The 25378-nt window shown below is 49.3% G+C and overlaps 1 protein-coding gene across 1 annotated transcript; it reads right to left on the reverse strand.

The window, feature by feature from the left end:
- Window positions 1-13075: 13075 nt before the first annotated feature.
- ARL6IP1 (ADP ribosylation factor like GTPase 6 interacting protein 1) lies at window positions 13076-24897 on the reverse strand. The gene is made up of 6 exons (XM_044980794.1): window positions 24646-24897; window positions 20329-20462; window positions 17477-17596; window positions 16215-16332; window positions 15417-15501; window positions 13076-14231 (listed from the first exon to the last, which is right to left on the reverse strand). Exons 1-6 carry the CDS (start codon window positions 24679-24681, stop codon window positions 14113-14115), a joined length of 612 nt encoding a protein of 203 aa, XP_044836729.1. The 5' UTR covers window positions 24682-24897; the 3' UTR covers window positions 13076-14112.
- Window positions 24898-25378: the final 481 nt, after the last annotated feature.

Below are 25378 nucleotides of genomic sequence, written 5' to 3' on the forward strand. Positions count from 1 at the left end.
GTATCTCTGACATCTGGTCCTTTACCAGCTGTCGGGATGTCCCGCGAACCAGCCAGTCTTCGAGATACGGGTATACGTGTATGCGACGGCGGTGGAGGGCTGCGGCAACCACTGCCATGCACTTGGGTAAAGACCCTCGGCGCGGTGGACAGGCCGAATGGCAGCACTGCAAACTGGTAGTGCGCGTTGTTGACTACGAACCGCAGGTAGCGTCGATGGGGAGGGTAAATCGCGATATGGAAGTACGCGTCCTTCATATCAAGGGCAGCAAACCAGTCTCCCGGATCCAGGGAGGGAATGATGGTCCCCAGGGTGACCATGCGAAACTTGAGCTTGAGCAGGTACCTGTTGAGCTCCCGGAGGTCCAGTATGGGTCGGAGACCTCCTTTCGCCTTGGGGATGAGAAAATATCGGGAATAGAATCCCCTGCCCCACATGTCGTGAGGCACCTCCTCTATGGCACCCAAGCTCAACAGAGTCTCGACCTCTTGTAGGAGGAATTGCTCGTGAGAGGGGTCCCTGAAGAGGGACAGGGAAGGCGGGTGGGAAGGAGGGGGCGAAACAAATTGAAGGCGGTAACCAGACTGGATTATACGAAGCACCCAGTTGTCCGTTGTTATTTGGGACCACGCCGGAAGGAAGTGGGAAAAGCGGTTGTAAAATAATCGGGAAGGATCCGGTACAGAGTCTGATGGGCTGTCCTCGGGCGTCCCATCAAAAGGCCTGTTTGGGCCCTTGAGGGGCCTTGGAAGGCGCCTGGGTCTGGTTGCGCCTGTTGCCCGACAGTCTACGGCGATTCAGGCCGGGTTGCCGGCTATTATAGGGTCGCGACCTGGGCTGATTAAAGGGCCGGTAGGGTTGCTGACGGAATGACCTTCGCTGGGTAGCCGGTGTGTGCATACCCAGAGTGCGAATGGCAATTCGACCGTCCTTGAGGGTCTGAATTCTGGAATCCGTCTTTTCCGAAAACAGACCCTGAGTGTCGAAGGGGAGGTCTTGTAAAGTGTACTGCACCTCCGGTGGCAGGGTGGAGGACTGCAGCCAGGAGATGCACCTCATGGTCACTCCTGAGGCCAGGGTTCTGGCACCCAAGTCCGCCGAGTCCAGAGCGGCCTGGATGGAGGACCTGGAGGATTTCTTGCCCTCTTCCAGGAGGGCCGAGAATTCCTGGCGTGAGGCTGTCGGGATCAGCTCCGAGAATTTCGCCAGGGACACCATGATGTCGAAGGTGTATCGGGCGAGGAGGGCCATCTGGTTGGCGATCCGGAGCTGGAGACCCCCCGCTGAGTAGACCTTTCGGCCCAACAGATCCATGCGCCTAGCTTCCTTGGATTTCGGCGCTGGAGCTGGCTGGCCATGTCTCTCCCAGTCGTTGACCGACTGGACCACGAGTGAGTCTGGTGCAGGATGGGTATACAAATACTCATACCCCGTGGGGGGAACGGAGTACTTCCTTTCTACACCGCGAGCGGTGGGAGGGACGGACGCCGGTGACTGCCAGATGGTAGTGGCGTTCTTTTGAATGGTGCGGATGAATGGTAAGGCCACCCGCACTGGGGCCTCAGCCCCAATTACATTAGTCACTGGGTCATCATCCTCGGCGACCTCCGCCACGGGGAGGTCGATAGCCTTCGCCACCCGGCGAAGAAGGTCTTGGTGGGCTCGCAAGTCAATAGGTAGAGGGTCCGCCGTAGACGCCCCCGCCACCGCCTCATCTGGCGAGGATGACGAGGACCGACCTTGGACCACAGCCTCTGAAGGTGGTTCCTCTATGAGGTGGGCAGCTGTCTCGGAGCGCGGATGCTCGGCAGGACCAGGAGGCGACTGGGCCTCACCTGGTGGTGATGGGGGCGGCCTGCTCACTGTGGCCTCCGGCACCCTGCGTTCGGAGGCTGGGGTCCGCGGGGGGCAAGGGAGCCCTTGAGCTTCGTACTGGGCCATGGGGACCCAAAAGCCCCACTGCTGCGCACCATGGACTTGTCCTTGCGGGGCAGCCTGAAGATGGCCATAGCTGTCTGCCCGCGAAGCGACCGAGGAGTGACGAGACGGCCACGGAGGGGCGGAGGCACTCACGGACTGCGCCGTCGATGCTGGCAATCTGTCCCCGTACGGTGCCGAGGATCGGTGCCGGTCGTCGCGGTGCCGAGATGGAGAGCGGGACCATCGACTGCCACGGTACCGGGAGCTCGACCAGTGCCGGGAGTGGCTTCAGGAGTCACGGTGCCGGGAACAGTGCCAGGAATCGGACCTTCTGCGGTGCCGATGGGTTGGCGACCGAGAGCGTCTCCGGGAGTGCGACCAGTACCGCGATGTTGAGCGGTACCGGGACTGCGACCGGCGCCGAGAAGGTGAACGGTACCGCGATGGTGAGCGGTGCCGGGACCTGGAGCGGCGTGACAGTGACCGTCTTTGGGACCGGGATCAAGACCGAGACCTGGAGCGCCGTCTATCCCGTCCGTCAGGGGAAGGAGGCCGCATCATAGCCGGCTTACCCGCTGACTTAACAGCCCGCACCAGCGGTGCCGGGGGCCGGAGGCTCGGTGCCTCTGTGAGCTCGATGAGCTCTCTCGCCATCGAGAACGTCTCGGGCGTGGACGGGAGCTGTAGCTCGACCGCGGTTGGCACCGGGGAGCAGGGTGGTACCGGACTCAACGGCCCTTGCGGCGCCGGAGTCAACGGTACCGTGCACGGTCTGTGCACCGCCACAGCCGGTACCGGAGGCGTCGGTGGTGGCTGGGCTATTGGTCCCGGAGGATGCGGCTTCGAGGCCATCTTACTTTTCCTCGTTGGGGAGAGGGAACGGTGCCGGGTCGCCGGTGCCGGTTGCAGAGGTCGAGGAGCCTCGGTACCGGAGCGGCTCGGGGCCGCCGGTGCGCTGCGTGCCGATGACGACTTCGGCGCCGCCGGGGTCGGTGCAGGAGGCTGGAGTGTTGCCTCCATAAGGAGCTGCTTTAAACGACTGTCCCGCTCCTTTCTTGTTCTAGGCTTAAAGGCCGTGCAGATAGGACACTTATCTGGACGGTGGGTTTCCCCGAGGCAGCGCAGGCAGGAGTCGTGCGGGTCCCCGACAGGCATGCGCCGCTGGCAAGTCACACAGGGCTTAAACCCCGGTGCCTTGGGCATGAGCCCACACCGGTTGCGGAAGAAGAGGGGTAAACCCCCCTTATTCTATACTATAGCTAACTAACTAAACTAAACAACTATGTACACTCAAGAGTAGAGAAACGCTAGGGCTGTGGAGGAAAGGGAGCACTCCACTGTTCCAACTGGCCGTCACGGGCGGTAAGAATGCGGCAGGTAAACAAACTGGCCTGGCCCGCCAGGGTGCTTACCCTGGGGAGCCGCGTGCCAGAGGTTGCCGACCCCTTGCCTGTGGTATACAGGAGATCAGACTAGAGCCCATGGTCCCTTCTGGCCTTAAACTCTGAAATCTCTTTTGAAATAGCAGGAAAAGAAATTGAAAGGAACTGTGACAGCAAAGGGTACTGAGCACCTCGTGCAGTCAGAAAGCCCCACAATGGGAGACCAGCACCACTCTGCCAGTAAATCTGATTCAAGCAATACACAACCACAGCTGCCTAACCTCAAGCGTTTGGGTCTGCTACTGTGGCTCAAAATACAGAAGACTAAAGAGGTGGCCTACACAAGGAAATTTACTGGTATATTTATGCTGGTACGTTTCTTCATGTAGACAAACCCTGAAAAAAGTTTCTACCTTATTTATGATCTCTCCTTTAATAGCATGTATGATAGCACTCCTAATAAAGTGGGATAGCAATTGTGTGCTTTGTTGAAAAGGTCAGGTGAGAGTTTTGAGGCATTAGTTTCTCTGGTTGCTATATTTTCTTAGAGGTAGCTTCTTCATTGTAGCTCTTTCTTGACCAATATACTGTGCCTTATAAAAAAAATGTATTCAGATCCTAAAATTTTTTGTGAGAAAGGGGGCCACTTGTACAGAGAACATTACAGGCTTTGACCCTTTCACTCTCACTCCAGCGGTATTCCCTGACGTACTAATATTCCATTTAAGTCACAGTGGTATGTTCACTCAGTTACTGTGCTTGGTACATGTTACTGCAGGTACATTCAGCAGAAGTGAGGTTATTGAAATTAGTGCTTAAACCTCATTTCTTCCATTTTTCTTTTTGAAATTGCACACAACTCACTAAACATTATGTAGCAGCCATAAATTTATAAACAAAAAAGTTAGTCTTAAGGAGTGAATTGTTTAAGTGAGAAAATAAGTTTGAGGCCAATAGAAGGGATATGTGGGGAGAGGAAAAAATCCTAAACTTGGCATGATAGGACAGTTTTATATCAGTGTGGGAAATAGATATTTAAGCTACCTAAATAAAATAAAATAATAGAGAACAGTAGAATCTAGAATGTGAAGATACCATTACCCCTTTTGCAAGATGAACATTTATCCAAATTCAAGTTTACCGAAATACCAAGCATATAAGTTACCTTGGTTTTTGCTGGTATTTTAGAAGGATACCTTTACGTTAAGGAACACACACACACACACACACACACACACATATTTTCCCCTACTTCTGTATAGCTAATGCCTAATTACTATAAAAAAGATTTAGTTTTAATTTGTGCAGTTACATTTCAGGCATTCACAAGGTAACATGACATTCACTGGGAGGTAGAAGTGCAGGCCCTTTCCACACACCACAAACTCTGCCAGAGGGTATTTATCATTAATATAGCAGCTCTACCACTCTAAGTTTGGGATCAAGAAGATATCACTTATGTGGATTCCTTCACAGAGCTGTCTTTTTCATTCTCTGCAAGTGAATCAACAGATCTTGGCAGAAAACAATGGGGTGGCTTCATTCCCTGAACCCCTTTTAGGACTCTCTGGAAATTGTATCCTTACCTACAGCCCTTTCTTGATACCAGGACTGGACGACAAGGGAGCAAGGGGGAGGATGTACATATAGGTACTCGTACCCCCTCGAGGGTACCATGTACTTGCATTCGACTCCCCTGGCCGCGGGCGGCATAGAGGCTGGAGCCTGCCAGATGGTATCCGCATTGACTTGGATCGTCTGAATGAACGGTGGGGCCACTCTAGTGGGGGCATCAGCCGACAGAATGTCTACGACCGGATCCTCTATCTCCGAGACTTCCTCCACTTGGAGGTTCATATTGAGTGCCACCTGTCTCAGGAGGTCCTGATGGGCCCCTCAAGTCAATTGGAGGAGGGCCCGAGGAGGATGTTCCTGCCACCACCTCATCTGAGGAGGAGGAAGAAGAAAGGCCGGGGACAAGCGGGTCCTGAGTGGACTCGTGCTCCTGGACGACCTCCTGTTCCAGTGGGATCTGGGAGTCCGGAGGCTGAACCGGGGCTTCCTCTGTACCGGTCGGAGGGGGACGGCTAACTGTCGCCTCTGGCACCCGGTGCTCTGACGGAACAGAGTGAGATGGGATCACAGGTACGCCTTTGGGCCTGGTGGTACGCCCAAGGTGTCCAGAATGACCACTGATGGGGGCCAGGGTCCTGGGCCTGGGGCTCCTGGAAGACTCTGGTGGGCACATCCGAATCACGGTCCTGCACGTATGAACTACCCGCGTGGGACGACACTGATACATGTCTGGATGGAGGAGCTGAAAAGCCCTGGGCAGAGTCTCCCTCTCTAGCTGACGTCGCTCGACGCAGCACCGGGGATCAGTACCAGGAGGCATACCGGTACTGGGAGCGAGATCGGGACCTGCGACCGGAGCGGTGCCAGGAGGTCGACCGAGATCTCGAGGCCCGACGTCGGGAGTGGCTACGAGAGTCACAGTGCCTGGAGCTGGATCGGTGCTGAGTGTACCGGGCCGGCGAACGGGACACTGACCGGTGCCGTGAATACGACCAGTACCGAAATTGAGAACGGTGCTGGGACTGCGAGCGGCGTCAGGAGCTGGATCGGCAACGGGACCGCGAACGTCTGCAGGACCGCAATCGTGAACAGTGCTGCTCTGCGGTGCCGATGGAGGGTGGTCTGATCAAGGCAGGCTTGCCGATCGACTGTATAACCCGCACCGGCGGTGCCGGGGGTTGAGGCAGCGCAGACTCCGTCACTGCAATCAACTCCCTCGCCGTGGAAAATGTCTCCGGCATGGAGGGAATAGTGAGCTCAACCACGGCTCGCACCAGGGAGCTTTCAGGCACCGGACTCGATGGCTCTTGCATGGCCGGAATCGACAGTGCCGATGTTGTCGGTGCCACGGCAGGTATCGGTGCCAGGCGATCCGACTTAGTAGAGCGCTCGGGCTGCGGAGCGGGCAGCGCGGACGCAGCAGGAGTCTTGTGCCTCTTCGCCCTCGGGGAGAGGGATTGGTGCCAAGCGGACGTCGGTGCCGGCGACGGCCAGTGCCCAGAGGCCTTGGCAGTACCGGCGCGATCTGGTGCCGAGGGAGCGCTTCTTGAAGACTGTCCAGCGCTCGGTGCCGAGGGCGGAGGAGTAAGAGCTGCCTCCATCAGAAGCTGCTTGAGACGAAAGTCCCGCTCCTTTTTTGTTCTCGGCTTAAAGGCCTTACAAATGCGGCACTTATCTGTTAGGTGAGATTCCCCGAGGCACTTAAGACAGGAGTCGTGGGGATCTCCTGTCGGCATCGGCTTGTGGCAGGCTAAGCACGGTTTGAAACCTGGTGAACCGGGCATAGGCCCCGGCACCAGGTACGGGGATAATCCCCGAACCCCTCTGAACTACATACACTAACTATACTATAAACAAATAAAGTTAACTACAACTATGTAAATCTGAACTATATATACAAGAATTAACGAGAGAACTACGACCAGCTAGGGAAGTGGAAGTCAGCTAAGCCGCGCTCCACTGTTCCAATGACTGACACGGGCGGTAAGAAGGAACTGAGGGGCCGTTGGGTCGGCAGGGGTATATATTCGGCGCTATAGTGGCGTCACTCCAGGGGGCGACCCAGCCGACCCGAGTGTTGCTAGGGTAAAAATCTTCCAACGAACGTGCACGCGGCGCGCACACACCTAATTGGAATTGATATGAGCAAGCACTCGAAGAACAGTTACTTCAATATCCCCAAGGCTGATCTTTCATTATGGTGTTCACCCAGTTTTCAAGCCACATGAAAGCAGTCATAGCCAAGAGCCAGTGTAATCACTTGCAAGCCTAGATTTTGGAGTAAAACTCTTGAATTGTGTCACACATGTCTGGAGATTCTTCAGCAACTTTTTTTTTAAAAAGGGATGTTTTTATTGTATATGAATGCCACAGTATTACTTATACCATTTAACAAAGCTGGTTGTTTTTAAACATATACACCCTAAATTTAAGCTTTAGTATGCTAGAGTTGTGTATCAATCCACATTATGAAAACTGGTAAGGGACAAACTGTAGGCCTGGCAGCTTGATAAAACAGATTTTTAGCATCTGGGAAGCCCATTAGAGGCTGTTTGGAATTGTGTTCTGCTGTTTCTATAGAGATCTTTAAAAGTGAGCAAGTTAACGATAGCATATATTTTTCAAAGTTGATTTAGGCCTGGTCTATACTAGGACTTTAATTCGAATTTAGCAGCGTTAATTCGAACTAACCGCTCAACCGTCCACACCAGGAAGCCATTTAATTCGAACTAGAGGGCTCTTTAGTTCGAATTCGGTACTCCACCCCGACAGATGGAGTAACGCTAAATTCGACATGGCTAGCTCGAATTAGGCTAGGTGTGGATGCAAATCGAACTTAGTAGCTCCGGGAGCTATCCCACAGTGCACCACTCTGTTGACGCTCTGGACAGCAGTCGGAGCTTGGATTCTCTGACCAGCCACACAGGAAATGACCCGGGAAAATTTGAATTCATTTTCCTGTCTGGGCACTTTGAATCTGACGTCCTGGCTGGACATCGGGGCGAGCTCCGCAGCACCTGCAACGATGCAGAGCTCTCCAGCAGAGGAGTCCGGCCAATCGAAGAATAGAAAGAGGTCCCCAGCATGGACAGACCGGGAAGTCCTGGATCTGATCGGTGTGTGGGGCGAGGAGTCTGTGCTGTCGGAGCTGCGCTCCAGCAAGCGGAATGCAAAGACCTTCGAGAAGGTCTCCAAAGCAATGATAGAGAAAGGATACAGCCGGGATGCAATGCAGTGCCGCGTGAAAATCAAGGACCTGAGACAAGGCTACCAAAAAGTCAGAGCGGCAAACGGACGCTCCGGAGCCCGCCCCAGACATGCCGCTTCTACGAGGCACTGCATGCCATTCTAGGTGGGTCTGCCACCACTGCCCCACCAGTGACCGTGGACTCAGTGGATGGCATAGTGAACCTGGACAGTTCCTCCTCAATGTTCGCCGATGGGGAAGATGAGGAAGGGTCTGTGGAGGACGGCGCAGGCGACAGCGAACACAAAACCACTTTCCCTGACAGCCAGGATCTCTTCATCACCCTCACAGAGATCCCCTACCAACCCTCCCCGGCCGTTAACCCGGACTCTGAATCAGGGGAAGGATCAGGCGGTAAGTGCTATAAACATGTAAACATTTATTTTTTATAAAACAGGTATAAAAAAATAGAAATGCTATATATAAAATTTTCAATGAAAAACTATATGAAAAGTAGGTCCACACATATAGGGATTGAACAATAATCCTCCAGGGACAATTCAAGAAAGGTCTCATTTAGGTCCTCGAAAAGCCTCCGCAGGAGGTTCCTGGGGAGAGGTGCCTTGTTGGGTGCTCCGTGGAAGCACACTCTTCCGCGCCAGGACATCCTTATGTAGATGGGAATCATCACCTCCACAAGCATGGCCGCATATGGTCCTGGTCTCTGCAGGGCTTCCCTTAGCATCCGCTCTTTGTGACTCCGAGGGACCCGCATCAGGGTGATCTCGTTCATGAAATGCTGCATCTAATTAGGGCAATTAGTGTATTGTTACTGTTGTGAATGGTTGACTTTTACTTTGCATAACAATGACCCTCGCTTAACAGCCACGTGTTGTAGGCCACATAGGAAAAGCATACATTGATCTTTCCCGTGCACTGGCGGGAGTGGCTGGAAAAGGGTCAGAGTATATGATTTCCAGATTGCCTTTAGCGGGAGGGCACAGCTATCCATTAACTGATAAGCAGAATGTACTGTAAGGCTTACCAGGACTGTCTGCTAGACGGATTCAGCTGTCTCTCCCCACTTGTCCGCTCTCCTGTGCAATGCCGCAGCCAATGAGAGCGTATTCCGAAATCTCGAACTTGTCCTGAGATCTCGTGAGACTCGTTGCCCTGTATGGTCTTGTTCAGAGAAACTGACTAGACTGTGTTCACTGTTCGCAAACATGTATCTGTTCAAGGAAATCAGTTACTTTTCCCATCACACAGCTTCGGCTCTTTCCCGGACTGCCCCGGCATCCCCCTCGCAGAGGCTGGCGCAGATTAGGCGGCGAAAGAAAAAGACTAGGGACAAGATGTTTGCGGAACTGATGGCCTGCTCCAGAGCCGAGGCGGCAGAGCAGAGACAGTGGAGGGAGACCCTATGTCAACAGCATCGCACACACATCGAACGGGAGGATAGCTGGCGGCAGGAAGACCAGCAGGCGACTCAAACGCTGCTTGGCCTAATGAGGGAGCAAACGGACACGCTCCGGCGCCTTGTTGATGTTCTGCAGGACCGCAAGCAGGAGGACAGAGCCCCCCTGCAGTGTATCTGCAACCGCCCTCCCCCGCCAAGAAGTCCTGCCCCCCCCTCACCCAAAAGTACAAGACGGAGGGGCGGTAGGGGCCGTGAGAACTGTCACTGCACCACTGCATAGCGCTAATGTACCACACACCTCTCACGCTATACATTTGTAGAAGTGCTTCCCTTACAGGCTCACCCAGTCCCAAATCCAAGTTTCATCCCCCCACTGTGTATTAGATTATTAAAAGCTGTTTGCTATTATTCACTGTTTCGGTCACGTCTTTCGTGTCAGAGGATTTTTTTGTGTATGCGGGGGGAGGGGATTTATAATTGCATGGTATAGCCTACATTACCAGGGTACAGACTTGGGGGCATGATCAACTGCAGGGCACACACACACTGCAGTCAGTAGGCACCAGGGTCACTCTGTGTGGTATATGCTGCCCCGGGTCATTCTGTGATGTGTATGCTTGTCCAGGGTCCTAGCGCCTGCCACCCCCTTAATGTTAAGGCACGCTGCCCTTACCATGCACTTCCACCGTAGCACCGAGCCTCTCCGCTGCCCTGAGCCCCAACAAGAGCCCTCATCCACGGACAGATACTCACCCTTCCCCCACACCCCTCACCCCTTCCTACGCCCAAACCCGCAGCCCACTGCCGTCATCCAAACCCCTATCCAAAGAAGGCACCACTCGCCCCTTCCTGCAAACCCACCCCTTCCTGCAATCCCTCCCCTTCATGCACAACCACTTGCAACCGTCCCCCACCCCAGAGACCTATGTAGGAGCAGGAGGATGTCATTCCTCTATGGAACAAGCGGTCTGTACATCAGTGCACACCGTGCCCAGCACCGTATGCGTCCATGTTTCAACACCTGAACAGAAATGCAAAATAAAACAAAGATTAATAATGAGTGTAACAATTAATTTGCTTTAAAACGTGCTTTAGAAGTGGGGGAAACTTGGAGAACGGGGTATGTAACCGCAGATCGAAATCGACACATACAGACACAGGCCCAGGGTCAGTTTCTCTTGAAAGCAAGTGGAGAGTCATAGGTTACCCTGCTCTCCGAGGAAACTTGCTTTCAAAGCCTCCTGGATACACAGCGCTTCCCGCTGGGATATTCTCTCGGCACGGGTGTCTGGCTGAGCGTAAACTGCAGCCAGGCGATTTGCCTCAACCTCCCATCCAGACAAAAAGGTCTCGCCCTTGCTCTCACAGAGATTGTGTAGCACACAGCAAGCAGCAATAACTACGGGGATATTCTTTTCGCTGATGTCCGAGCGAGTCAGTAAGCTCCGCCATCTCCCCTTGAGACGTCCGAAAGCACACTCCACCACCATTCTGCACTTGCTCAGCCGGTAGTTGAAGAGTTCCTTCTCTCTGTCCAAGGCGCCTGTATAGGGCTTCATGAGCCAGGGCATTAGCGGGTAGGCTGGGTCCCCGAGGATCACTGTAGGCATCTGCACATCCCCAACCGTTATTTTGTGGTCCGGGAGGAAAGTACCTGCCTGGAGGCGTTTAAACAGACCAGAGTTCCTGAACACACGCGCGTCATGAACCTTGCCCGCCCACCCAACGAAGATGTTGGTAAAACGTCCCCTATGGTCTACCAGTGCTTGCAGCACCATTGAAAAGTAGCCCTTTCGGTTAATGTACTCGCTGGCCTGGTGGGCTGCTGCCAGGATAGGGATGTGAGTCCCATCTATAGCCCCACCGCAGTTTGGGAATCCCATCGCGGCGAAGCCATCTATGATGTCCTGGACGTTTCCGAGAGTCACTACCTTTGAGAGAAGTTGCTCAACGATTGCGTGGGCTACTTCAATCACAGCAACCCCCACGGTAGATTTGCCCACGCCAAAGTGGTTCGCTACTGACCGGTAGCTGTCTGGCGTTGCAAGTTTCCAGAGGGCTATGGCCACTCGCTTCTGCACACTCAGGGCTGCTCGCATCCGGGTGTCCTGGCGCTTCAGGGCAGGGGACAGCAAGTCACAGAGTTCAAGGAAAGTGCCCTTACGCATCCTGAAGTTTCGCAGCCACTGAGATTCATCCCAGACCTGCAGCACTATGCGGTCCCACCAGTCCGTGCTTGTTTCCCGGGCCCAGAATCACCGTTCCACACCATGAACTTGACCCATTGCCACCATGATCTCCACGGCGCGGCGTACCCTGCTTTGTGAGAGGTCTGCGCCACTCTGTGACTTCCTGTCCTCACCGCGCTGCCGGAGCCTCCTCACCCGATTTCTCAGCAGCTGACTGGAAGAGGTGGACGATAAGGTGCGAGGAGTTGACAACGGCCATAAGTGCAGCGATGATCGCAGCGGGCTCCATGCTCGCAGTGCTGTGGCGTCCGCGCTGTAACCGACCAGAGAAGGGCGCGAACAGATTTCCCGCCGGAGCTTTCAGGGAGGGAGGGCGTGATTGACGGTTCAATGACAACAGTTACCCAAAAGCTCCCTCGACACATTTTTCCCCCAGGAGGCATTGGGAGCTCTACCCAGCATTCCAATGGGACTGCGGGAACTGTGGGATAGCTTCCCACAGTGCACCGCTTCCAAAGTCGACGCCAGCCCCATTACTGTGGACTCAGAAATTCGAATTAGTGTATTTACTGTGGATACACAAATTCGACTTCATAAGGTCGAATCCACAAATTCGACTTAAGTAGATTCGAAATAGTCTTGTAGTGTAGACAAGGCCTAAGATGGAAAAGTTCATACCATTAAAAGCTACTATTTCAGGCTACTTATAGGCTTACACTATTAACCCTACACCAGTTTACATTTTAAAGATTCTCTGCAGCCATGGAGGCTAAGGGAAATTCTACATCATGGAGCATTATTGCTCATTATATGGGACACTCATCATCATAGTCAGAATCTAAAGTTAGTTAAATGTCAGCTTTGAGTTAACAAATGTTTCATTTTCTGCAGCAGAGTCTAACTTTTAGAGTTCAAACTTGTATTTTGTTGATTGGGCCTGCTGTGTCACTTTCAAATATGGCCTTTCCCCACAGAATTATTCACAGTTCCTAAAAATTGATCTAGGTCAGTCATAAGCAGCTGCTACTATGAAAGCTATGAGAAGCAACAGTGGAAGGAATTCCATTTGCTGCAGAGAAAAAGACATTCCAGTCTCTTCTGCTCCCATGACATTCTAGGCTTCTCAGCAGCCTAAGCACTGACAAGCTTTACTCTTTGGAAAAAAAAATTATATATCTCACACACACACACTTGCTATCATTAGAATAAGTGCAGTAGTTCAGTAGGAAAGACTATTCTTTAAGAACACCTCACAGATGTATCTATGGGGGGCATAGGGTAGATACATCTGTGAGGTGGAAGCATAGAAGTACTTTCACATCTCCACTCTCCATCCTGGCAAAGATCAGATACATTGTGAACACATACCAGGGATGGGCAAAAGAGCAACTCTTCAAAATGTTTTTCTCAAGTCTATATTTTAAATTAAAAGGTAACATTTACCTGTTTTACAGCTCAGACAAACATTGAAGAAAGATCATTTTAAAACAATGTTTAACCTTTAAGATGTCTTGATAGGTTACCATCTTTCAGCTTTTACTTGAGGAAACAGAAGTACAGTTTTAAAAACTGAAGTCATAACTCAGAAGACAGTATTATTTACAAGAGACTTATCTCATACATCTATGGACAGTACAACATACATAAAAAACAGACTTGTTACATGGTTCCATGACTACAGCAGTTTTCCAAATAATTGACTGTTAGGGTACATATGCCCTAGCTCACTTTCAACATAGTTTCAGTGCAACGAGTTGACAGTTACACTACAGCTAGTGACTAAATTCACAATTTAAGTGTTCAGGAACCCTATTTGGCAGAAATAATCCATGGTTTATTCAACTGACTAAGCTAGCCAACAGAAACAAATAAATACTATTTTAGCTAGGCCATAGATTCATTTTTAGCCATAATTCTGCACAAGTGCCCACAGAAAGAACTGCATGGGAATGAAGACTGTTAATTGGTCTCTTCCCACTAGAATCAGTAGTAAAAATCTCCACACCAATTAAATAGTTCTTAAATCACATACTTCACTACTTTCTGCGCCCACAAATCAGTAGCCTATTGATGGTGGGGCAACACTACTAACTTCATTATGAGGATACTATTCATACATTACAAAAGTGCCAATTCTTGTGCTTTAGTACCCAAGACTTCCCGCATGGTGTGGATGTTAAATAAGTTCAGCAGGGCTCCCCATTGCATAAAATAGGTATTTCTGATATATAATCGCCAGCAGCCTACAAAACTATGTGCCTACCAGAGCAAACATGAGACACTCAACTGTTCAGAGAATGGCATTTCTGCTGAATAGGGACCCAATTTAAATTAGAGCCAATGAGCAAAGTAACTGCTTCTATAATATTAAGTATACATGAATTCTAGAAACTGTTCCCAGGGACATCTTATGCTGTAGCTTAATTAGCAAGTGATGCTTCATTCATTTTTCTTCTCCTTTTGCTTGAGAAGTTTGTTAATCTCCCTTTTTGCCATGCCAACATACTTCGAAATGATTCCATGTTGGTTTAATCCAGGAAACAGCAACAAAAAACTCACTAAAATGAGATCAGACAGAACATAAATTACTCAACCGTATATATTTTCTTAGAAAAAGTTCTTTTCACTATAACCCCACATGCTCAATGAACCCTATTAAGTGTTCTTTATACAGTAACTCCTCGCTTAATGTTGTAGTTATATTCCTGAAAAATGTTACTTTAAGCAAAACAATGTTAAGCTAATCCAATTTTACACACACTATATAAGTTTTAAACAAACAATTTAATACTGTACACAGCAATGATGATTGTGAAGCTTGGTTGAGGTGGTGGAGTCAGAGGATGGAATATTTCCCAGGGAATGCCTAACTGCTAAATGATGAAGTGGCACTTGGCAAAGCCCTCAAGGGTTAACACATTGTTAATGTAGCCTCACACTCTACAAGGCAGCACAAATGGAGGGAGGAGACACAGCATGGCAGAGAGAGACAGACGTGTGTGGGTGTGTGTGCGCGCACGTGTGCGTGAGAGAGACACACACACACTGCCCCTTTAAGTATGCTGACTCTACTCTAAGTACACTGCCTTTTTAAGTAGATCAGCAAGTTAAGCCAGTAGCTGCTGCCAGCAAGCTTCCTCCATCCTGAGCACTGTTGTGCCCACCAACCCCTGCTCTGTGGAGATGGGGTACAGAAGCAGGGGGAGGGGGATACCCTGACATTAGCATCCCTCTTCCCCCCAACCCCCAGCAAGCAGGAGGCTCCTGGAGCAGCTCCAAGGCAGAGGGTAGGGAGCAGCACATGGCAGTGGGAGGAGGGTCAGCTGAACTGCCCAGCAATTGATAGCCTGCTGGGCAGCTTCCACACAAGGAACTTAGGGGAGCTGATGGGGGACTGCTAGTCCACCCTGGTTCCAAGCCCCCACCACCTAGCTCCAACAGGCTGCTCTTTCTGCAAGCAGTGGACAAAGGAGGCAGCCGTCAAACAATGTTATAAGGGAGCATTGCACAACTTTAAATGAGCATATTCTCTAATTGATCAGCAACGTTAACTAGGATGACATTAAGTGAGGAGTTACTGTATTGCTTTTCCTTTCCGTGGAAGTAGGAAATTAAGTCCACCAGAAAACAGTGAGTTTCAAACAAATTAGCAGTTTAGCGTGTGAACTTTTGGCTATCATGTCTATTCAGAAAAGGGAAAAATATTCTTGCTTGCATCCACTCTGCAAAGTATAAACACTTACCTATAAGGTAGGTGAGGAAGAGATTATGAACTTGCTGTCCTACCCAAGCAATTCCAGTAAGAGAACAGAGCATGGTCATGAAGTACTAAGAATCAGAGAGAAAACATTAAGTTACTGAAGTCCTGTCCGGGATTTTACAAAATTTTAAATTCCCAAATTTAAAAAAGGGAAACTAACTTCCGACCACTTTATTTGGAAGTACCCCTCGCTCACCCAACCACAAACACTATAGTTACAAGCATCATTTAAAATGCCTGACTTGAAATCAGACAAATGTTCTCATATTTTCAGTTTATCAGTTTCCCAGTATATTAACTGTTCCTTTTGTTTGCAAGGGTCTTTCACACTGATGTGTTAGAGAAATATTTGTGCATAATTGCACCACCATTACAACTGGTAAGAAAACTGGCAAGTGCAGCATCTGAAGCTATTTTTAGGCCTTAAAAGGAGCCTGGTTTTCAATGGCAAACGCTTACTGAAAGACGTCTATTTAAGATGGTCTCAGAAGTTGAGCTCCTCAGAGTTGTTATACTCTACTTTAAGGTTAAGGTTGGTCAGAGTTTGAGTTTACATTGAGAAGTGTTTTGAACCCTCATTTGGTAGATTCACAAAAATAAGATGCATTCCCTGCATTGCAAACTCAACCAGAGTTGCCATATCTAAATACAAGATGCCATTTCATAAAGGGACAAAACTCTTGTTTCAAATATAAATAAAGCAGAATCACAGTTTAAGTAATTTTTTTCAACCCCCAACCCCGGTATGTAAAAACTCTTCAGGGCCAAGTGTGCAATGTACCATTTTAGGCTTTTCTTCCTTCAACGTGAAGAGACGTTTCCACCAGCCAATAATTCTGCGACGAGTTTTTACCAGGTTGCTGCAAATTTCATGAAATCTTTGCTGTTGTTCTGTGGTCCTGTTTAAAAAGAAATTTTTTAAAATAAATTTACTACAATCTGAAATATTTTGACCCTAAGATATCATCCAAAGGTCAGTTTAAAGTTCATTGCTCTTTCAGTAAATGCAAAGAACATGCAGAGATCTTACCTTTTCAACATCAGTATTATCTACACTGAAGCATGATCTTGATTGTTTACATTTACATTTCCTTAAATTACTGCCATTTTATTGAGCACCCTATATTTATCAATTGACTGTATACTTTGAACTTGTTTTTGAATTCACTGTATACTGAATCTCTCAGAAATCGTGTAGTAATCTTTCAGGGGCAATTCAAAAGGCTTGCATAATGCTACATTAGAGCATGCACAAAAGATGCACACCTCTATTGAAGTTTTATCCGCTACCAAGTCTGGCTACACTAGTTGATACTCCTGCATAGAATTCCTCCCCCCCACCCCAACAGCTGTATGGTCTTACCCTGGCATTAGCCAATTATCCCACTTTAGATTCTGTTTTTTTTAAAAACCAACATGCAATTCTCTAGGTTTTCCTTCCAGTAGGTCAGGTTATCGTTACTTTTCTGTAAAGTTCACTTTCCTTCCCCCAAGTTGAAGTGTTGATTATTTCCCACCCAAATTTCTACTCTAGATCCCTGTCTATTACTTTCTTCATCCTTATTTATGTTTAGTACTACTCCATTTCAGTACCTACAATTTTCATCCATGTGCTGTATGCTTCCCTTTCTAGATTTTTAGTTAGGCCATATTTAACACAAATCACTCCCTGTGCAAGTTTGAACTGTTAAGACTTGAACTGTTAGCTTTAAAAGAATGAAGTTAGTAGTGGGGCAACATCTTAAAGCAGATTAAGGCAATATTGCCCATCACTAAAGACATCTTTAGCTGGAATGAGGCAGAGCTGGGAAGACGTGCAGTACCCCACCTTCCTCATCTTCTAAAATAAAATGAAGTTCGACTTCTTAAGAGTGGACTCACTATCATCTTTGGGTTAGTAGGTGATGAGTGCCTGACCCTTACATGCTACGGTATACACAACTGACCTGATATTAGCCACTCAACTGCCCATTTTGACAATGTTCATTTTCATAAATCGGGAAGCTATAAGGGGTTTATTTCTCTAGTTTTGAGTTTACGTACCATTTATTAGAGCCAAAAATTCTAGGAGCAAGAGCAGGAACAAGATAGTCAGCCAGACACAGGAACATGACAAAACAAGAGACACCTGAAAGAACAGAAGGGTCCAGGTAGTAGATCATCCTGTAAAGAAAAGGCAATATAAAAATTGCTTTTTTGTGGATTTCTGAAAATTCAGTTAGTCTAAATCTTTAAATTGCTGCATTTAAAATGATGTTGTCTGAGTGCAACACAAACTTAGATTTAAACAAATTTAACAAGTTAAGTGGTTCAAAGTTGCTCTCAGCTCCACTGATTTAAAAAAAAAACTCCAGTACAGAACTATTCCCCTGCAGTACCCTCCACTGAAAGATCACTGTATTGAATACAAGTGAAAAGAATGAATGCAACAAGCAAAACTGACTTCTATTGTCTACTCTAAAAGAAGGGAAATGCAATAATAATGGCATAAGTATACCATTTCTTTAGTTTGCAGGTAGTAAACAAGTGATTGTTGTATATAAGATGACAAGCAACTTTTGTGGCAACCATGGGTGCCAAACTAGTTAACACTAAAACCTGCAGCAAGACAACGTGCTATGCAGATTGTTTAGCAATACAGAATGTTTACACTATTTCAGGAAGGGACAGTTACTTCACTTGTACTTCTTATTCTATGAAGATGTCATCTTAAGACTTGTCACTCTTGATTTGCAGTTCCCTAGCACAGGCATGCAAAACACCATCCCAAGGACAGCAGGTTGGGGATACTTCCCCAACTCACATTAAGTGTTGATACACCAAGGAGCTTTTATGAAAACACAAGGCATGGTGAGTGCTAGCTCAAGAATCAAGAAACAGATAGTACTTTATCCCTACAAAAAGTGAGTTATTTTCCAAGCACCAAAGAATCACTATTTGCACATTTGTTTTCCATGCTCACCGAAGGTAGCACAAGTAGTAATCTGCTTAATCTAGAGCAGGGAAGATTTAGGTTGGATATTAAAAAAAACTTTAGGACAATTAAGTACTGGAATAGGTTACCAATGGAAGTTATGAAAACTCAGTCATTGAAAGTTTTTAAGAACAGGTTAGACAAACCCATCAGGGATAGTCTAGGTCCTATGTCAGCATTGCATGCTGGACTAGATGCCTCAAGGTCCCTTCCAGCCCTACATTTCTAGATGAAGTGGTAGAACTTCCTAGTGTAGATGCAGCTGTATCTGTATAAAGATATTTCTATCAGTATAGCTTGTTTTACCCTATGGGGAAAATCAAGAACTGTGTTTAGGCCACCCCTAGAACCTTTTATCCGCAACTGGCCCTGATCATCTCAGATACACGAGTCCTCAACACTATTTGGAGGAGGTCATGATTAGGTTTACTAAACTCTAGACTCTGCCCTCTCCTCACCATTCCAAGAAGATGCTCCCTGGGCCAGCTTCATGACAGTTATGGAAGCACTCAGAGGATACAAGTCTATGAGATACATCATCTTGAGTACTCAAGTGTTGTAATATTTGTAGGTATATCTGACACCTGTGGCACTACAAGCCTAACCCAAGGCACAGCTGAATCTGTTCATCAGTGAGGTACACTATTCTGCCCCTCTTCTGAGAGTCTGAGACAAAGTGACATTCTAAGAAAACAAGTAATCTGAAGTGGACTGAACTTTAAGTACAAAGGTCTAAAGTGCTTTGACAATAGCACTTAATTACTGCTGACAGAAAGACCTGGAACACAGCAGTAAGGTTCCTCTAAGGTCGTGTTTTTCAAAGTTTGGGTCATGGCATGTAAGGCACTGGGTCGCCTTGCTCAGCAACGAGGGACCCTAGGAGCTCTGGTCAACGCTGTCCACCGGGATATTACAAGTCCCATTGGTGGTGCTTCCCAGCTAAGGCAGGCTAGTGCCTACCTGGTCTGACTTCTGGTGCCCCAGAAGTGTCCAGCAGCAGGTCTGGCTTCTAGGCAGGGGGCTACCGGGCTCCGCGCGCTGCTCTCGCCCCAGCTCCCGGCAAATGGGAGCTGGGTGCATGTGTGCCTGCAGCCATGTGTGCGTCTCTGCATAGGAGCCGGACCTGCTGCTGGCTGTTTCCAGGGTGCAGTGCTGTCTGCAGTGCCAGGACAGGCAGGAAGCCTTCCCCTGCACCCCAGCTGCACCACTGATTGGGAGCCACCAGAGGTAAGCCCCCCTCAATCCCTTGCCCTAGCCCTGAGCCCCCCCCACCCAGAACCCCTTCCTGCACCCCAAGCCTCTCATCCCTGACCAACCCTGAGCCCCTCCTGCACCCCAACCCCCTGCCCCACCCGAGCCCTTCCTGCACCCCAACCTCCTGCCCTAGCCCTGAGCCCCCCAACCAAGCCCCTCCAGCCCCCCTTATCTCCAGCCCCAAGCCCTGACCCCCATCCCACACACTAAGCATCTGCCCCAGCCCAGATCCCCCTCCCACACTGAACCCCTCATTCCCAGCCCCACTCCACAGCCCACACCCCAACCCTCTGCCCCAGTCCTGATCCCCTCCTACACCCCAAACCCCTCATCCCCAGCTCCACTGGGTTGCAAACATCAATAATTTTCTTCAACGGGGTCCCCAGAAAAAAAGTTTGAAAACCATTGCTCTAAGGTTTCTCGGACTAAATCATCAGTGTTGCAATTGGCCTCTGTGTGGGTGGAACGTGGCTTGTGCTCCTTCCTGTTACCACTGTTCTCAGAAAGAGAAATCTTTAGAGCTGGGGAGTTCTGCTTTACTTGCATAAACAGAGATCTTGGAGTAAGAATCCTGCACAAATGCCTCTTTAGAGAAGTAAAGACTTGCTAAGTTTCACTGCATTTTTGCTATCAGAAGATGTAAGTGGTCACAGGGTGCTGCACTCACAGAAAAGCAAAGGAAACACCACCCGTCAATACAAGTGGAAACCAAGCTCTCTCCCAGCGAAGGATTTTGTCAGCTACCAGAATTACTTCTCCCCATCCTTGCAAATGTTCTTCCAAACTTGCAGTCTCTGCAGCCTGTATTAAAAAAAAACAAAAAAAAATCACTTCATCATTCATTAAGAAATCAAATAATTCTTTCATCTAAAGTGCTTTATAGATACACAAATTATATTAAACAAGGACCTCTGGCTGTGAAGCCACTTTCAACTAAATTATTTTTTAAGATACCAGATATGGTTAGTTCCTTTTTTCAATTAGAAAAAAACATTTTTATAACAACAATTCACCTCAGTCAGATCCAAGAGTATGGGATAAAGCGATAAGGTCAGTTTCAGTCAAAACAGCGAGACTGAAATTTTCCAATCAATTTGCGGAGAATGTCTCTCTAAATCCCCTACACTGTTTTGAGACTCCCAACCTGAACAGGATCCCAAGACATACTGCTATATTAAAAGATTGGTAATCTGTTTTTTCAGACATAGAAGAAATCCCCCAGTCTAGTGTTTCCCAACCTTTATTGGTTCCCATAGCACCTTCTTGAAAATATATTTGAAGTACCACATGCAAATTTCTCTTTCCTATGCACATTTAATTTAGCCCTTCATAAGCTTAATTTAAGTATATCCAGACTGTGAAGTAAATGCCTAGCAGGCCTAAAATATTAGATAATAACTATGTCTGGCTAGAAAATAAAAATTCCAATAAAAAATTATCCGATTTCAACCTTTGTTTTTGTTCCAATGTGAAACAAAAGCAAGATCTTTCTCCTCCCCCAATAAATACTTCTGAAATAGCTAATAGAAGAGTGATTAGGGCACTCACCCAGAATATAGCAGACCCAGATTCAAGTCTCTGGTCTGAATCATGCAAACCAGGTACTTGTTGAATATGCGTTTCCTACAACCCAGGAGAGTGCCCTAACCACTGGGCTACTGGCTATTCTAGGGTGGGTTTCTGGTTTCAACCAGAAATTCTGTTCTGGACCTGAGAAACCTTCCTGATAAAAGTTTCATCTGAACGATACATTTCAGCTTTCAATTTCCAACAAAAAATTTAATCTAAAAAGTTCTCACCCAACTTTAATTATAACAGCACTTTAATTATAACATACAACCAAAAAAAAAATGAAACCACTACTAGGCCTTTTATGTTACTTAAATTACAACAAATAAGTATATCAAATGATGTCCTGATATATTTTGATATGCTGCTGAGCTTCAGTCAGTAACTTGACTAACTTGTTTAAATTTGATGTTCCTGTTAATTCTTATTTGGGTTATTGCTGTGTGAGAGCCAAAATTCACTTTTATTCCTTAAAAAAAAAAAAACCACACAAAACTGAAATAAAACACAAAACATTTTGATTTTTTATTAGCTTTTGCACACATTTTTAAAAGTGCCGTTAATGAGAAAATGGCTGTGCTTGTGTATAACTAAGGGCAGGCGGCTCAGAAGGAAGGGGAATGGGGGAGTCTTGGCTTTACCTGGGCATCAGAAATCACCTGGAGTAGAAGCTCTCTTGCTCCGCAGCAACTCCAGCCTCCTCCCAAGCAGGGATTGCAGTTAGCCAGTTCTGCTGCTGCTGAAGAGCCAGGTGGCTCTCCTTAGTCTCAGAGACAGGCTTTTATCCCCAGAGTCTAGACCAGGGCTGGGCAAACTTTTTGTCCTGAGGGCCACATCTGGGTGTGGAACATGGAAATAGCATGGCGGGCCATGCATGCTCACAAAATTGGGGGGTGGAGTGCAGGAGGGGATGAAGGCTCTGGCTGGGGGAGCAGGCTCTGGGGTAGGGCCAGAAATGAGTTCAGGATGCAAGAGGGAGCTCCGGGCTGGGTGAGGCCATGGTGGGGGGGGGTTGGGGGAGGGCTCCAGGTAGGGGTGCAGGCTCTGGGGTAAGGCTGGGGGGTGCAGGAGAGTGCTTTGGGCTGGGACCGAGGGGTTCACAGGGTGGCAGAGGGATCAAGGCTTGGGTGGGGGAGGTGTCAGGGTTCAGGCTCCAGGCAGCGCTTACCTCAAGCAGCTCCCAGAAGCAGTGGCATGACCACCCTCTGCGCACTGCCCCATCCGCAGGTGCTGCCCCTACAGCGCCCATTGGCCATGGTTCCCAGCCAATGGGAGCTGGGGGGGTGGCACTTGCAGCCAGGGGTCTCCGCACACTGTCCCTGCCCCCTCATGCATAGGAGCCAGAGGGGGGACATGCCACTGCTTCCAGGAGCTGTGCAGAGCCACGGCACGCGCGGAGCAGGGCAAAACCCCAACCCCCAGCTGGAGCGTCAGAGTGGGACAAACCCCAGACGCCGCTCCCCAGTGGGAGCTTGAGGGCCAGATTAAAACATCTGAAGGGCTGGATGCGGCCCCTGCGCCGTAGTTTGCCCACCCCGTTCTAGACCCAACTGACACTACCCCCCGCATGTGCACGTGCACACTTCCCTGGGGAGATAGGAGGAAAATCCCCATGTGCCCAGGTTTCCCAGTACTGCAGGGCCCAGTCTGCAGCCTCTGCAGGGTAGGGAGTGAAGAGGGAGCTCACACTCTGCAGTGGCTTTGTTTGTGACAGACCCTTTTATCTCACCAATCCCTACAGCTGCACGAATTGAACCAGCCATGTACGCGTCTCTCTTTTTAAAGATGAGCTCTGAAGGGTGATATAGAACTTTGCAAATTCACTTCAGCCGCTCAAGTTGTGCAGCTTGGTGCAAGCAGAAAGCTAGGCTTAGCAAAAAATAAATAAAGTCTTATTCACCATTATGGCTCAAAGCAGGCAAATGCATTTTGCTTCCCAAGCATTTTCTGAAATGCTGCAGTGCAGGGGATGACTGTACATGAAACTTTTTTTTTTTTTTAAATAAAAGATCTTTTGGGTATCACTTTCAATAAGGTCTCTTACCACAGAGTTTGGGAACCTTTTGCTCTAATATAAATAACAAATGGGTTAACCACTCATACAAAGTCATGATTAATCCATCAGACTTCAAGACCAGAGAACACCACTGCAATGAGAATGTATATTGATGATAAGTTTGTTGTTTCAGTTCTCCTCTTAAAAGTGAATTAGAATGATTTTTCCAGGTTTTTGTTTTAGTTTGTGCATTTGGTAGCACCTACATCTAGTCAGTTTCACTATTTCCACCTTCCTATATTTTCAAGAAGTAACTTCCCCCATTTTGTGTATTTGGAATTTTTAGAATAAAACAAGTTGCAGAATCTTAAACTATAGTTATAAAACACATATGTCCAAGGGAGTACCCAAAACAACTACTCAGTTTTGTTTTATTTAAACTTTAAAGTGAATGGAAGATGAATTAATTCTTCCCCTCTTCTGCTACCACCACCCATCAAGTCTTCACTTCTTCCACCCTCAGCTTTGTAGCTATATCCATCCCTTACATTAAACTGTCCTACTAACCACCCTGCAACATCTGTGGTCTTCTTACATCTGTCAAACACCTAGTCACACCCAAAATAAGCTGAATACGAACATCCCCTGAGGAAAGGCTGATCGCTTGTAACCTGTGAGAGAACCTACGAAAAAAACCTGTATATATTACGTAAAAAACAATCGGATTTTAAAATTGCAGACAGGGCTGGGCCAATTACAAGTGACCAAGGCCTCGTGGGGGGTTTGCTTGGAAGCGCCGAGCTGATCCCTGTCCCCTTCATTAGCGGGGCAGGTGCTAGCAGCACAAGGATGCCCTGCGCGGCCAGCGGCTGCAGCCCTTCTGCGCGCACTGCCCGAGGCCACCACGGGTTGGGGGCGGGGAGGCCGGGTTAGTGGAGGCCTTTGGCCACCGGCGCTCAGGCAAAGCACGCGGAGGCTGACAAGCCGCCCTGCGGCTGCACACCCCGGGCAGGCGGCTCCACGCCAGCTGCCCGGAGAGCGCCCGGGGCTAGGCTCGGCCTCCCGCAGCGAGCGCTCCGTCCCCCCCGCCCAGGCAGCCCCGCTGCTGCGGAAGGGGGAGCCGGTCCCCAGCAGCCTCTCCCGGAGGCGGGCGAAACGGGGCAGGCCTGGCCCCCGCTCAAAGCCTGGATCCCTTCCCTACGGGACGCCGGAGCGGATACATGCTCGTCGGTCGCCACGCCCGGCGGGAGAGCGAGGGTTGAAGACGCGTGTAGATGGGCGGCGGGGGGGGGGGCGCAGAGGAGCCGCTGCCCCACGGTGTCCCTCCGTCCCCGAACAGACCGCGCCCGGGGCTGAGAATGGCGCGAAGGGCCGGAGACGCTCACGTCCCCTGCCGGCTCCTCCGACAGACCCGCTCACCAGCTGGTTCGCGCTCCTGTTGTCTCCCTCCGCCATTTTGTGGGAATCTGTGCGCTGCGGTTGCTGCTTCTCGGCCGCTGGCCCCGCCCTCCCGCTCGTTGCGCTGCAGCCGTCAAACAGCGCTGCCGCGGCCCGCCCGGCACCCTGGCCGCCGCCCTTATAGACGCGGCGTCCAGTGGGGGAGGGGGAAGCTGCTGGCTCCACCCACACGCCGTGCGGGCCCAATTGGTTGGCCGACTCAAACCCCGGGTCAGGCCAATCCCAGAGCGCTCAACTGCAACCGGAGCCTGCTGGCCGTTGTTGTTTGAATACAGGCAGCGACCAATCAGGGAGCCGCTTCTCCGCTCCCTCCCTATAGCGTACAGGGCTAACTGGTGGCCGGTTCTAATCGAGCCGGTCGCATAGGGGGAAGCGTCCCCGTGGTGACTGTACCAAATCTCCCTGGGGGTGTCGCTCCCTTGTCTTCCTGGGGGCAGTGAGAGGGGGAGTCCCTCAGCTACCCCACGTTTCCCGGGGGCGGGGGCAGGGACATACTGCACCATTCACAGCCCCCCCCCCACAGCTAGGGGGGAAGGGCAGAGAGAGCCGATTAATTGCCATTTTAACGGCACTGTTAAACAATGGACTATCACTTGAAATTAAATATTTTTGGATGTTTTTTACATTTTCAAATATTTTGATTTCAATTACAACACAGTATACAAAGTAGACGGCGCTCACTTTACAGTGTTTT

The sequence above is a fragment of the Mauremys mutica genome, chromosome 11, assembly GCF_020497125.1.
Source record: "Mauremys mutica isolate MM-2020 ecotype Southern chromosome 11, ASM2049712v1, whole genome shotgun sequence".
Lineage (NCBI taxonomy): Eukaryota > Metazoa > Chordata > Testudines > Geoemydidae > Mauremys > Mauremys mutica.